The sequence below is a fragment of the Molossus molossus genome, unplaced genomic scaffold (genome assembly GCF_014108415.1).
Source record: "Molossus molossus isolate mMolMol1 unplaced genomic scaffold, mMolMol1.p scaffold_m16_p_6, whole genome shotgun sequence".
In the NCBI taxonomy this organism is placed as follows: Eukaryota; Metazoa; Chordata; class Mammalia; order Chiroptera; family Molossidae; genus Molossus; species Molossus molossus.
Genome location: NW_023425399.1, coordinates 17,853,515 through 17,867,159, shown reverse-complemented (window position 1 = coordinate 17,867,159; position 13,645 = coordinate 17,853,515). Strand labels below are relative to the sequence as shown.

At 42.1% G+C, this 13,645-nt stretch overlaps 2 protein-coding genes across 4 annotated transcripts in view; one reads left to right on the top strand and one right to left on the bottom strand.

Moving 5' to 3' along the window:
* Window positions 1-2,082, bottom strand: part of TTI1 (TELO2 interacting protein 1) — a 47,418-nt gene extending 45,336 nt beyond the window's left edge. Inside the window, exon 1 of one of the 2 annotated variants that reach the window (XM_036245371.1) lies at window positions 2,052-2,082. The gene's annotated coding sequence lies outside the window, so the exon portion shown is untranslated. The remainder of the gene's footprint in view (window positions 1-2,051) is intronic. The other variant, XM_036245373.1, reaches the window with a different exon arrangement.
* A 240-nt stretch (window positions 2,083-2,322) lies between these two features.
* Window positions 2,323-13,645, top strand: part of RPRD1B (regulation of nuclear pre-mRNA domain containing 1B) — a 52,800-nt gene continuing 41,477 nt past the window's right edge. The window contains exons 1-2 of one of the 2 annotated variants that reach the window (XM_036245140.1): window positions 2,323-2,739; window positions 8,825-8,954. In XM_036245140.1, the coding sequence (XP_036101033.1) occupies window positions 2,589-2,739; window positions 8,825-8,954 (281 nt within the window). In that variant the 5' untranslated portion in view covers window positions 2,323-2,588. The remainder of the gene's footprint in view (window positions 2,740-8,824; window positions 8,955-13,645) is intronic. The other variant, XM_036245141.1, reaches the window with a different exon arrangement.

The following is a 13,645-nucleotide window of genomic DNA, read 5'->3' as shown; positions in this document are numbered from 1 at the left end:
CTTATTCCCCTTACCCTCCTTAATTTTTATTTAAGGCACTCATCACTCTCTGACTCATTTTATACTAGCATGTTTGTATATCTACCTTCCCCTATCAGTTAAGCTTCCAAGGACATGGATTTTGTCTGCCTAGAATAGTGTTTCAGACATAGACACTCAAAATTACTTCCTGAATGAATGAACCACTGGCTCAGGAGTGAAGAGTTCGGGATCAGACATCAGATAACCTTGATTTGACTCCTGGCTTTGTCATTTCCTATGTCCAAGTGACATAGGACAGATTATTCACCCATGTTCTGGGTTTTCTTATTTATCCAATAGTGATAATTATCCCCACCCCATAGGACTGTTGTACTGATTAAATAAAAGAATGTATGTAATGTGCTTAATATGCTGGCCGGTTTGGTTCAGCAGTTAGAGTGTTGGCCTGCACACCCAAAGGTTGAAAGTTCGATTCCTGGTCAAGGGCATGTACCTGGGTTGCAGGTTCTATCCCAAACCCTGCCCAGGATCATGCGGGAGGCAGCTGATCAATGTGTCTCTCTCCCATCGATGTTTCTCTCTTTACACTCTTTCTCTCTCTCTCTCCCATCCTTCCACTCTATCTAAAAATCAATGGAAAAATATCCTTGGGTGAGAATTAACAAAAAATAAAAATAAATAAATTTTAAAAAATTAAAAACAAACAAACAAACCCAAAGTGGTTTGGTATAAAAGTGCTCAGTATATGACACTGTTACTTAATACACAAAGATGGATATACCAGATTTGGACTCAAAGATCCTAGGTTATAATTATAATTTGATGTTGATGGTGTGCTTTTAGGCCATTCATCTCTTTTATAGTCATTCACTTAATCAGCTATGAATTAGGTGCCAGAGTTAAAAAAAAAAAAAAAAAGACAGATAAGATGCAGTCCCTTCCCTCTAATTTAGTTATGTGGTCTTGGGTAGGTCACCTAATCTCTCTCAGCCTGTTTCCTCATTTGCCAAACCGGAATGATGTAATACCTACCTCACAGCTTTGTGCTAAGGATTAAATGATTTACTATGTGAAAACACTGTCTGGCTCATAGCAACTGCTCACTATACTGGCCATGATTATGATTCTAGTCTGGAGAAGCATCTAAGCAAATAACTACAATACAGCACGTTAAAAGCAAAAACAGGCATCAACTAGGCTATCTCCTAGTTGGAGTCCACCCACAACTGGTAAGTTTCATGATAATCAGAAAATTCTAAACTTCCATGTCTACAATAACCTAACCTCCTATCACCACCCCCATAGCAGATTGGATAACTGGAATTAAATTTTTTAAAAAAAATATGTTTTTATTGCTATCAGAGAGGAAAGAAGAGGGGGAGAGAGAAACGTGGATTGGCTGACTCCTGCACACCACCCCCTCCCGGGAATCGAACTGGCAACCTGGGCATGTGCTCTCACCAGCGACTGAACCGGTGATCTCTCAGTACACAGGTCTACGCTCAACCAAGTTGAGCCACGCGGGCCAGGGCTGAATTTTAAACTTTTTAAAACAGTAAAGGGGTTCAGAGTCTGAAACAGTGTTTCTTCTGCCTCCACCATCCCCCAAAGTTAATATTACTTAAATTTGAGGCACAGTAAAATGGACCCCCAGAGGGCAGCATGTACTTTCCCGAATAAAGCAACCAATTAAGAGCCAAGAGCAGAATAGCTTGTTTCATGGAGCTGTCAGACTAGATGTCAGAACTGGACATTAAAGGGGGGACCTGGAACCGAATGGGAGCCCACAGGTGAGAAGGAGGGGCGTCACCTTTGGGGAAAGAACAGCAAGAGCCAAGGTTCGGAGGCGTCAAAAGTGCATGTGGCTGGCTTGGCAGAGCAAAAAGCTTTTGGAGGAGGGCAGCCAGGGAGCGGTGTATATGGAGGCAGAGTGCGGCCTAGGTCCTGTCAGGTGAGAAAGGCCCTCCCATACCCAGGTCCTGACCTCTCGGCCTCAGAGTGCCCTCAGGATCCCCTCTAAGGTCTCCCAGCTGCTGATATCCCTGTTGCCCCCGCCACTCTTCCCTTACCTCGTCTTCCAGCCTTCCCTCACTCTCCCGCCTCCTCCGCCCCGCCGGAAGTGACGCGCTAACTAGCGCGCCGCAAAGCGCCAGAAAGGTTCTGGGGGAGCTGGGGAAAGGGTTCCGGTGAGACACACTGCGCCGGCGTGTGGGCGCGAGCGGTCAAAGCGCCTTCCGGAGGCCGCCAAAGTGCGTTCTTGTCCCCGTCTGTCGCTTTCGAAGTGCCCTGAACGAGGGTCATAGAGGCCGTCGCCGCCACTGGAGGGGCCTTTCTAGAGCTCTGAGACCTGGTGTCCAGCCACTCCGGCCCTTGCCCTTTGACCCTGCTCTCGCGGCCGGGTGAGAGGTCGGTGGCCATCTTGTGGCGGCGGCGCGGGCGGCTGTTACTGCGGAGACCCATCCCCCTCCCCCCTTGCCCGCCTGGCTGTCTGTCAGTCAGTAAAGAGTCCCGCAGGCGGTCCGGTGAGGCCCCGGCCTCGTGCCGTCGCTCTTCCCGCCGCACTGGGCGGCCCAGGCCGCTCCCTGCCGGGCCTCACCGCCACCACCATGTCCTCCTTCTCGGAATCGGCGCTGGAGAAGAAGCTCTCGGAGCTGAGCAACTCTCAGCAGAGCGTGCAGACCCTGTCCCTGTGGCTCATCCACCACCGCAAGCACGCGGGACCCATCGTCTCAGTGTGGCACCGCGAGCTCCGCAAAGGTAAACACCCTGTCCCCACCCCCTGGAGCCCTCCCCGGGTAGCCCTCTTCCCCCACCCACTGCTGAGGCTCCTCCGGCTTCATCACTGAGCCTTGCTTTCCAGGCCCGAGCCTCAGCTTGCGCTTTTGAGGTTGGAGACGGCGTTATCCCCATTTCTCGGAAAAGGGAATTGAGGTCCGGGAAGGTTTACGGTACTTGTCTGAGGATCCATCGCTCAGGGCCCCATTGCCAGACTCCCGGTTCAGCCAGCCGTTTTCCCATCGGGCTCCTCCTGACACTTGTAACTATTATTATCTGGGCAGCATTCAGCGCCTTGTGGAGGTTGCTGGCCTAGCCTGCTGTGTGCCAGGCGCTTTACTGGGCATTTGGAGTAAGAGCCTGCAGACTCTGGAGTGTGACTCTTGCTCGAGTCCTGGCTCAGCCACTTACTAGCTGAGCGATAATTGGGCAAGTTTTTTCATCTCAGTATGCCTCTGTTTTCTCATTTGTAAAATGAGGACTAGTATAGCTACCACTTATAGAACCCTGATTCTGTGCCAGTCACTCTGCGGAGACCGGTACCTGATAGATCCTCGCACTCAGTCCTCAGAACAGCCCAGTGAAGTGGATACAGTTACTCCCTGTATAGAGAGGTTAAGGGGCCACACCACCTAGGCTCCTCTTCTCATGCAACTTTCGTTGGTTCTAGACCCTGCTCAATCTAACAGACATCCCTTGAGCTCAGGCTACTATGCTGTAGGCACTAGGTTGGGTGCTTGAAAGCATGTTGGCTCCAGAGGCCAGCTATCTGGAACTGCAGCCTGACTTTGACATTTACTGACCCCAGCAACTTAACCTCTTTGCCCCCCTGTTTCCTTACCTATAAAATGGAGATGATGATATTTATCACGCCTTTATTATATGCCAGGCCCAGTACTGGTATCTTTACATACACTGTCATTTTTTAAATTCTCAGAGACCTATGAAGTAGAAACTTTGCAGATGAGGAAAATCTGAGGCTCAGACAGCTTACTGTTGTGCGGAGTAAAGAGAGTAATCCAAATGAACGTCAAGCATGGTGTCTGGCACAGTGTAGGAATTCAGTAAATAATGGTGAGATGGGATTACTGGGTGCTCAATGTGAGGCCTGGTCTTCGCATTCAAGTCGCGTACAGTCTGGTTGGGAAAGATGGTGACCTGCACAGCTATCTGATACCCTGATGGGTTCCATAGCAGAAAACTGAGTACTTGAAGCTTAGAGCTGTTTTGGACAGCCGGTAATGTGTGGTAGGCCCTTTATAGCATAGGAAGCAACTTTACTTGTGGTCTCTACTATCTGTGAGGTGGGGATTCTACTGGTTTACATATGAGGAAACTGATGCGGCTAAGTGGTATTTTTAAGGCCTTACAACTGGTAAGGTTCAGACTACATCAGGCTAGTAGACACCAAAATTCAGGATTCTTTCAGGAGACCCAGTTCTAGCCCTCTGGCTGAGACCCCCTCTAACCCCCCCTCAATATATTATGTACAATACTGAGATAGGGGCAGTTGGGGAATAGAACTTAGAGCTCCCAGAACCTTCTCCATGTACCCCACTGTGCCATTCAAATGTTCCCAACATCTGAGATGTAAAAAAAATGTGAATCGCCTCTATAGGATCCTGTCTGGTAGGATCTGAGATAGGTCAGTGTCTAACTCAAATGTCACTTCTTTTGTGAAGCCTTCTTGATTTTCTACCTCACCCTACTTGAGTTATTGAAAAATCAAAACAAAAACAATTTAGAGAGTGCATTCACTTATGAAGTTCCTATAACCCTAATCTCATATGATGAAAAGTTATGTTGTAAGTAGGCCAGCATTATTATCCCATTTTATAGAAGAGAAGATAAAGGTACAAAGAGATTAAGTGCTTTGCTCAGGGGCACACAGCTGGGACATGGGTCCAGAGCTCTTTGACACCAAAACTTGTACTTTCAAGTACCCAGTGCCTCAATGCACTTAATAAGTAAAGGTGATAGTAACCTTCCAACCAAACCTGTAGTGGTTTTGTTTATTAGAATTAATCACTGTCTCCCATCCCATACCAATTTAGCATTTACAGTTGGCCCTCTGTATACATAGGTTCTACATCCAACCATGGATTGAAAATATTCCAGAGAAAAAGTTAAGTTGTTGCCAACATGTACTATGTAGTTAGGCCTAGGATGGTGGCATCTGTACTGAACATGTACATACTATTTTTTTCTTGTTACTATTCCCTAAACAATATAGTATAACAACTATTTACATAGTGTTTACATTTTATTAAGTATTATAAGTAATTTAGAGATGATTGAAAATATACAGGAGGATTTGCTTAGGATATGCATATACTATATATCATTTTATGTAAGGGACTTGAGCATCTGTGGATGTTGGTATTCGTGTAGAGGTTGGGAGGGTGGGGAGGTCTTGGAACCCCATCCCCACCCCAGCTGTGGTAATGCCAGTGGACTACTGTATTTCATTATTACTAGTTATGTGTTTTCACTAGGTTGTGTTTTGAGGGAGAAACTAGGCCTCTTGTTTCTTTGTAACAGTATTAGCATGGTACCTGTTACACAATTTAAAAGTAGGTTAGGTTTTAAATTATAGTCTCTGACATTTTGAATAAATGACACTAATATAACTTTCTGTGATGATAGAAATGTTTTATATCTGCTGTCCAACAAGGTAGCCATTTGACACAGGTGGCTGTTGAGCACTTGAAATATGTGACTAAGGAATGAAAGTTTTAAATAAGTACAATAAAAAATTTAGTTCTTGAGTTTTGCTGGCCACAATTCATGTGTTCACTATGTGGCTAGTGGCTACCATATTGGACAGTGCAGAGCCAGAGGATGCTTTTCCAAGCATCAGGATTGGCTTCCTAATGTCCAGGCTTTCTTCATGATTGAAAGTGCCCCCACACTAAAGTGGAAAAGATATTTGTGCCCTAATGTTCAAATTGACCAGTCCCTTAGGTTCTAGCCCAGCCTGAGTCTTTATTTTATTTATTTATTTATTTATTTATTATCCTCACCCGAGGACACTTTTCCATTTTTTGTTCAGGTAGAGTGGGAGGGAGAGAGAGGAACAGAGAGAGAGAGAAACATCGATGCGAAAGGAACACATCGAGTGGCCGCCACCCGCACGACCGACCAGGGCCGGGGACAAACTGCAACCAAGGTACGTGCCCTTAGCGGGAACCGAACCCGGGTCTCTCCAGACTGCAGGCCGACGCTCTAACCGCTGAGCCAAACCGGCCAGGGCCAGCCTGAGTCTTTAAAAGTAGACCTTTCTTTCTTTTCTTTTCTTTTTTATCCTCACCCGAGGACATTTTTCCATTTTTTATTCAGATAGAGCGGGAGGGAGAGAGAGGAAGAGAGAAACATCGACGTGAAAGGGGTACATCGAGTGGCTACCACCCGCACTACCCAACCAGGGCCGGGGACAAACTGCAGCCAAGGTTTGCAGCCCTTAGCGGGAACGAACCCTGGTCTCTGGACTGCAGGCTGACGCTCTAACTGCTGAGCCAAACTGGCCAGAGCAAAAGTAGACCTTTCTATCTGAGATCTTTTTTCCTAAGATGTTCACAGACTGTCTCTGAGTTGCCTTCAAAAATATTTACCAGACTTACAAAAATTACTTTTTCTTGCTTAAATACTACTTCTATTGCTGATGTATTAGTCCATTTTCTAGGACTAATTCTCAATTTATCTCCTTGAACTCTGTTCTAGGAAGAACTCCCCTTCTTTATGGAGCAGTTTTGTGTTACATGCTCTTGGATGAATATTTTTTACTAATGTTTTTGTATCTTGGCCTGAATGAAAATAAATAAGCTTTTTTTCCAAACTTACTTTTCTAGATGTCAAAACCAGCCAAACAGTGAAAAATTATGGTCAGCTAAGTTATTTAAACTTTGCTCAATAACTATTTTAATCAATTTGGAATGGGCATAGATAGAGTGTGAAAAGATCTCTTTTTGTCATATTGGAAAGACATTTGAACAAGTGAGCTGTCACCTGGGGCTGGAGTAGAAGGTGTGTGTGTGTCATTTGCATTATGACTGTGTGTTCAAGTACTCTAGGGCTCTGTCATATCACTTTTACACACATGATGCTTATGTGGACTGTTCAGGATGCAGGATGTGAAGGGATAAAGTTTTATCCTAAATAAGTCTCCATTGCTAAATTTAAGGATGATGAAAATTAATTGGCATTGTAGATAGTGAAAATCTTGGCTCTTTGGCCTCTTAGCTATCATAATTGTAATACTGAAAGACATAGCAAGTCATTCTTGATTGTCCTGTGACATTTTATAATATGATTTCTGGGTTTTTTAACATAAGTATATGGAATTTGTAAAGCTTCACTTTATGAAGTCAGATTTGCTTCGCTGAAGTTTTACTTTTGAACCTGGTAACTTTCATGGCATTATAGACTTGGTAGTTTTACTTGCTGCAACATCCCAGAACAAGGTTTGCTTTTTTTTTTTTTTTTACAAAAAGCCTTTTGCCATAATCATACCTTTATAGCAACATAGCTCCAGGTTTTCAATGTTTCTCACCAGTTGGCCATCAAAATTAGGTTATTACCAGGTTATTACAGTCCACTATATCCATATTTAATTTTTTTGAGCACTTGAAGTCATCGGTTTAAACCATAATATGCTTTTAAAATCTTGTTTTTAACTTGGATTTTTCTTCTGTAGCTACATTTAAAAATGTCAGATCTTATGCCTGCTGTGTCAGAATTTATATATGCTGTGTGCATTTCAAAAGGAACAAGTAGTTTCTGAGAGAAATGGAGTAAGGACTAGGTGGGTGTAAAGGTTGACATAGGGCTTGCTTGAGTTTTTTAGGTACTTTGACATTGGAGAAAATAATGTTTTGAACCATCTGATTGTGTTCTTATTTATTTCTTTTAAAAGAAAACTGGGAGCCCTGGCCAGTTTGGCTCAGCGGTTAGAGCGTCGGGCTGCGGTCCGGAGAGACCCGGGTTTGGTTCCCGCTAAGGGCGCGTACTTCGGTTGCAAGTTTCTCCCCGGCCCTGGTTGGTCGTGCAGGTGGCAGCCACTCGATGTGTCTCTTCACGTCGATATTTCTCTCTCTCTCTCCCTTTCTCTCTCTCCGTCCCACTCTATCTGTACAAAAAATGGAAAAATATCCTCGGGTGAGGATAAAAAAAGAAAAGAAAACTGGGATCAAAAGTTGTAATGATGTAACTTTATAGTTGAGAAGTTATGTACATAGAAGTCAGGAAATTCAGTAATGTTTCCCTAAGCAACTGTAACTCAGGCATATTGCATGAGGTTTTTATGGTTTAATATATGATAGCATATAGAATAATAGGAAATACTACATTGAGTATGTATAAAAGAGAAGAATTATAGTTTTTGTTGGAGACATAATTTTACATAATCCAGATTTTAGACATGTAAATTTTTCATTAATAATGTAGCATCAGTGTATATTTGTATTTGAGATAAATACCCATTGGTGCATCTAGAGATTCCTCTGGATTGTGGAGTTGATGTAATTGACTGATGATGGTTATTAGAGTGTTCAAAGAGAAATTCTCTGGTCCGCAAGCCGACGCTCTAACCGCTGAGCCAAACCAGCCAGGGCTTCAAAGAGAAATTCTGTTAGCATAAATTACAGGAACCTAACTCAGTCTTGCATTATGCAGTGTTTGATTAAAGTGAGTTAGAAAAGTTCATTTTTACAATAGAATAAAGGAAAACCTTGGTTTTAACATGTCTTCTGGAGAACATTGACTGCTTATCTCTTAGGAATTTTCTTCAGATTATCTTCATTTTTACTGCTCATTAATTGCCCTGGTTAAAATAACACAGAAGTGAAGATGGCCCGTTCTCGTTTTGTTTTTTTACAAAAAATTGTATTCTCAAACCTCTTTTATTAGAGGTATCAAGGAGTTCTTTAGGTTGTTTTTCAAACATGTGGCATCCTTGACCTCAAATAGATAATGCTTGTCTTAATATTGGTTTAGAAGTAGCTTAGGGCAAAAGAATTGTGAATTGAGAATTTCCTTGGTGTAAATTAAATTATCCTTTCTTTTTTTCCAGCCAAATCAAATAGAAAGCTTACTTTTCTGTACTTAGCAAATGATGTCATCCAAAACAGTAAAAGGAAAGGACCTGAATTCACTAGAGAATTTGAATCTGTCCTTGTGGATGCTTTTTCTCATGTTGCCAGGTATGTTGTCTCTTTTTTTGTTTTGTTTTTAAATACATTGCCTTTCTTCCTTTTTGTTCTTTCATTTTCCAAGATAACTTTTGTAAATTGATAACTTGTACTTTACAGAAATGTACTTTATAGAGTGGTGCAAAGGCTAAATTATGGTTTTACGTTTTGCTCATTTTGATGCATTAAGGCAGTTCTCAACCTTCTAATGCCGCGACCCTTTAATATAGTTCCTCATGTTGTGGTGACCCCCAACCATAAAATTATTTTTGTTGCTACTTCATAACTATATTTTGCTACTATTATGTCTTAGGCGACCCCTGTGAAAGGGTCGTTCAACCCCCAAAGGGGTCACAACCCACAGGTTGAGAACCGCTGCATTAAGGGATTCAGTCTATCATTTGAAACACAGCCTTTTCCCTAGATGTAGTCCATTTATTTAATTCATTTCTTTAAAAAAAATTTTTTTTTCTTTATTGCTTTTAGAGAGAGAGGAAGGGAAAGGGAGAAAGAAATAGAGACATCAATGAGAGAGAACATTGATTGACCGCCTCCTGCCTGCCCCTCACTGGGGATTTGGCCCACAACCTGAGCATGTGCCCTTACCGGGAATCAAACCCGCAATCTTGGTGCATGGGGGGGTCAGTGCTCAACCACTGAGCCACACTGGCTAGGCTAAATTCATTTCTTGGATATGGTATATTTTTCTTGGTTGGCTGAATTATTTCATTAGCTTATAGTCAGAAAACAAAAAGCCAAATAGTACAAAGGAACCTTCCAGTAATAAAACCTTATTAGCAAGAAATTAGTTGCTTATGCCTGTATTTTTACTTCCTTCTGGATGTCTAGATGTCTGGTTTATTAGAAATAGTGGTCACTACTGTAACTGCAAAGATAATTACTAGTGTGGAAAGGAGCTATTTGCTCTGGCTATATCATACAAAGTCTCTGCCACGGTCATGTTCTGTAACAGAGGACTGGAGCATAGAGCTCACATATAACTAGTATCCCAGAAAACATCCATTGGATTCAATTTTTATGAATTATTCTTACTCATTTAAAAACAAATTGCTTTTCTGTAGACATGAGTTAGTTGCCTAGGAAGAGCAGAGAAAAACTATTTTTCACAAGAATATTACTTAATCCTATATATAAAAAAAAAAAAATCTTGCCCTGGCCGGTTTGGCTCAGCGGTTAGAGCGTCGGCCTGCGGTCCTGAGAGACCCGGGTTCGGTTCCCGCTAAGGGCACGTACTTCAGTTGCAGTTTGTCCCCGGCCCTGGTTGGTCGTGCGGGTGGCAGCCACTCGATGTGTCCCTTCACATCGATGTTTCTGTCTCTCTCTCCCTTCCTCTCTCTCCCTCCCACTCTATCTGAACAAAAAATGGAAAAATATCCTCGGGTGAGGATAAAAAAAAAAAAAAAAAATCTTTGCAAAAGGAAATTGGGAAGGGCACAAAGGAGACTAGTATGGTTCAATAAAAATTGTTCTAGTGTCTCAAGGGTCAATGAAAAGTCATAAATGTGAAAATAAGTCTGGTATTCCATGAAATATTTAAAACATTTAAAGGAATAAAATGAGAAGTCCAAAAGAAAGAAATGACATCCAGCTTTCTAGGGATGGAAAAAAGACTTTTGTTTGTCCACTGCATAGCTGGCTCGCTCTTTTGGTGAACATGGACACTGAAGAAAATGTGTTATGAACTTGAGTAAATACATCTCCTTATAACAGATAGTAAGCTTAGAACAAACTACTACAGTAGCTATTTGAAACTGGAAACAGACATTTTCTTATTTTAAGGAGATTTTGTTTTGTTTCTTAGACATTGGCTATAGCTCTGCCTCTAACACTGAGTGACTTTACATGTGATACTTAGCCTTTTGAGCCCAAGTTTCCTAATTAGAGTTGTGACTCAAAACAGTATGCTCACCCTGGCCAGGTAGTTCAGTTGGTCAGAGCCTTGCCCCCATATGCCAAGGTTGTGGATTCAGTCCCAGTCAGAGCACATATAAGAATCAACCAATGAATGCATAAATAAGTGAAATGACAAATTGATCCTTCCCTCTCTCTCTCTTTCTCTCCCCCCACTCTCTCCCTCCCTCTACCTCCCTTCCTGTCTCTCTAAAATCAATAGGGAGAAAAATGCCCTGGCTGGGTAGTTCATTTGGTTAGAAGTTCGTCCCAATACACCAAGGTTGCGGGTTCAATTCCCAGTTGGGGCCCATACAAGAAAAAATAGAACAGTGTGTTTGAAAGTACATAGTACAGGCCCTGGCCGGTTTGGCTTAGCGGTTGGAGCATTGGCCTGCGGACCAGAGAGTCTTGGGCTCAGTTCCCACTCGGGGCACGTACCAAAAAAAAAAAGTACATAGTACAGGACTGGACTAAGTTCTTTGTTCCTTTGCAGGAATAAAGTATACTAAATTATAAAATCTGTGAAGCAAAGGACCATTTCTTTTTTTTTATCCCAAGCACCTAGAGAAGTGTTCGGCACAGAGCTGCTGGGTTGTGTAGCTATAGGGAATGCCATTTATGTAGCCTTGCTGTGAATGGTGGTGTCCTAGAGCTGGGCAACATTGTGGTCTGTCCTGGCACAGAGAGGAATTCAGCAAATATTTGATAAATTAGTTAATTAATTTAGGGTATGGGAAATTGACTAAAATAGTTTTCTGTAGGGTTAATAAATATAGCATTTTTATTTAAAAATTGAACAGTAATCGTTAGCTACCCCAAATCCAGCAAAGGGTAAGTAGAAAAGGGTGGGAGGTGGGGGGGTGGACAGTACCAGGATTGAAAATCCCTTGCTACTTGCTAACATCTTAAGGCCTATCTAGGAGGAATTGTGGCATTATGGGGAAAATAAACTTACTTTTCAATTTAAAACAAAACAAACACAAAAACCTCTGATTTATTTATTTATTTTATTTATTATTATTTTCCTTTTTTGCATTTTTCTAGTTCTTTTACCCGCCTTTTTGGGTGTTCTATTTGGGATCCCCATGTTCCAAGCCCCTCCCCCTACCATTATTAGAAAGCTCCACTTCAATCCTGGTGTACTCTATCAACAGTTAGAAGTGCTCTCTGTATTTCCTACCTTCTCCCTCAACCATCCCCTTGCTCCAGAAATCCCCAAACCAAACTTTTTAAGTCAGAGAAAGCTGACAAGCTCATGGGGTAGATTTAATTCAAATAGAGATTTAATTAACCAGACTTAGAACTTTTTCCCCACAAATGCCTTCTTGTTTTCTTCTCAGTTTGGAGATGGTTGTGCACCTTATTTTTCATTCAGTGTGTATTTTGAGTGCCTTCTGTGTGCCAAGAACTGATCCAGACAACTGGGAGCAGCCATGAATAAGGCAGGCAAGGACAAACAAATGAACAAGATACTTTCAGAGAGTGATGATGTGGACATAATAGGATAGAATGGCATTCTAGAGTGGGGTCTTTCCTAGTGTGGTGAAGGAAGTCCTCTTTCAGGAAATGACATTTAAGGTAATCACATGAGGTAGGGACTTCAGGTAAAAATAATCTTGGCATGTTCAAAGGATCAGAATGTGGTTAGAACACAGTGAGCAAAGGGAAACGTGGCATCCAGGTGATATCAGAGAGGTAAGCAAGTGCCAGTAAGTGTTGGGAGAGAGGATTTTCTGATAGGTTGTCGCTGAGGGGTTTTAAACAGGGGAATGATATATTCCATCACATTGTTAAAAGATCCCTCTGGCTTGGTTTGGAGAATGGATTGTAAGGGCCAAGGGAGGGGCAGGAACATTAGTTTAAATGGAATTGCTCTAGTACAGTCTAGAAGTGACATCAGCTAGGACTCAGAAGCAGTGAGAAGATAATATTAGCTTCTGTTTATTGACTGTTTACTTGTGGATCTATTTGCTACCCTACCCCCAACCCCCACCCACCCAAATTGAAACTGATGGGGTTTATGGGAATTGAGTAGGATTTGGTAAGGAGGGAAAAGAGAAATCAAAGATTAGTTTTAGGCTTTTGATGTAAGTGGATGGCCAGCGGTACTCTTTACTGAGATGAGGTTTGAGGAGGAGATATGTTAGAGGAAATCAAGAGGGTTTTTTTTGGCCATGTTAAGTTTGAGTTGGCTAGTAGATATTCCAAAGGGCAGTGCCAAATAGGCAGATGGATAAAATATAGGCATACTTTGTTTTATTGTCTTCGCATTATTGTGCTTCACAGATGTTTGTTTTTCACAAATTGAAGGCAAGACCCTCCATGAGCAAAAATAATACAACTTGCTTTATTGAGATAGTCACTTTATTGTGGTGGTCTGGAACCAAACCCACAATATTTATTTCCGAGATATGCCTATCATCTGAATCTCAGTAGGAAATTAATTTCTGGAGACAGATTGGAGTTAGCACCATGTATACTTTTATTTACCGTTATGTCATAAGTCCTGAAGACTGCTCCTAGGTTTGATGACTTGCTAGGAGGACTCACAGAACTCAGTATATAGTTGTGCTCATGGCTATAAGTCATTAGAGTGAAAGGATACAAAATAAAATCGGTAAAGGGAAACGGTGTATGGGATGAAGTCCAGAGGAGACTAGGCATAAGCTTCCAAGAGTCCTTTCACAGTGGAGCAGCAATTTTCAACTGGTGTGCCACAAGAATTTTTCAAACATGTGATACCTGACTATTTAGTCAGGGATGCTGACTTCTTTTTTCCTTTGCTTGTC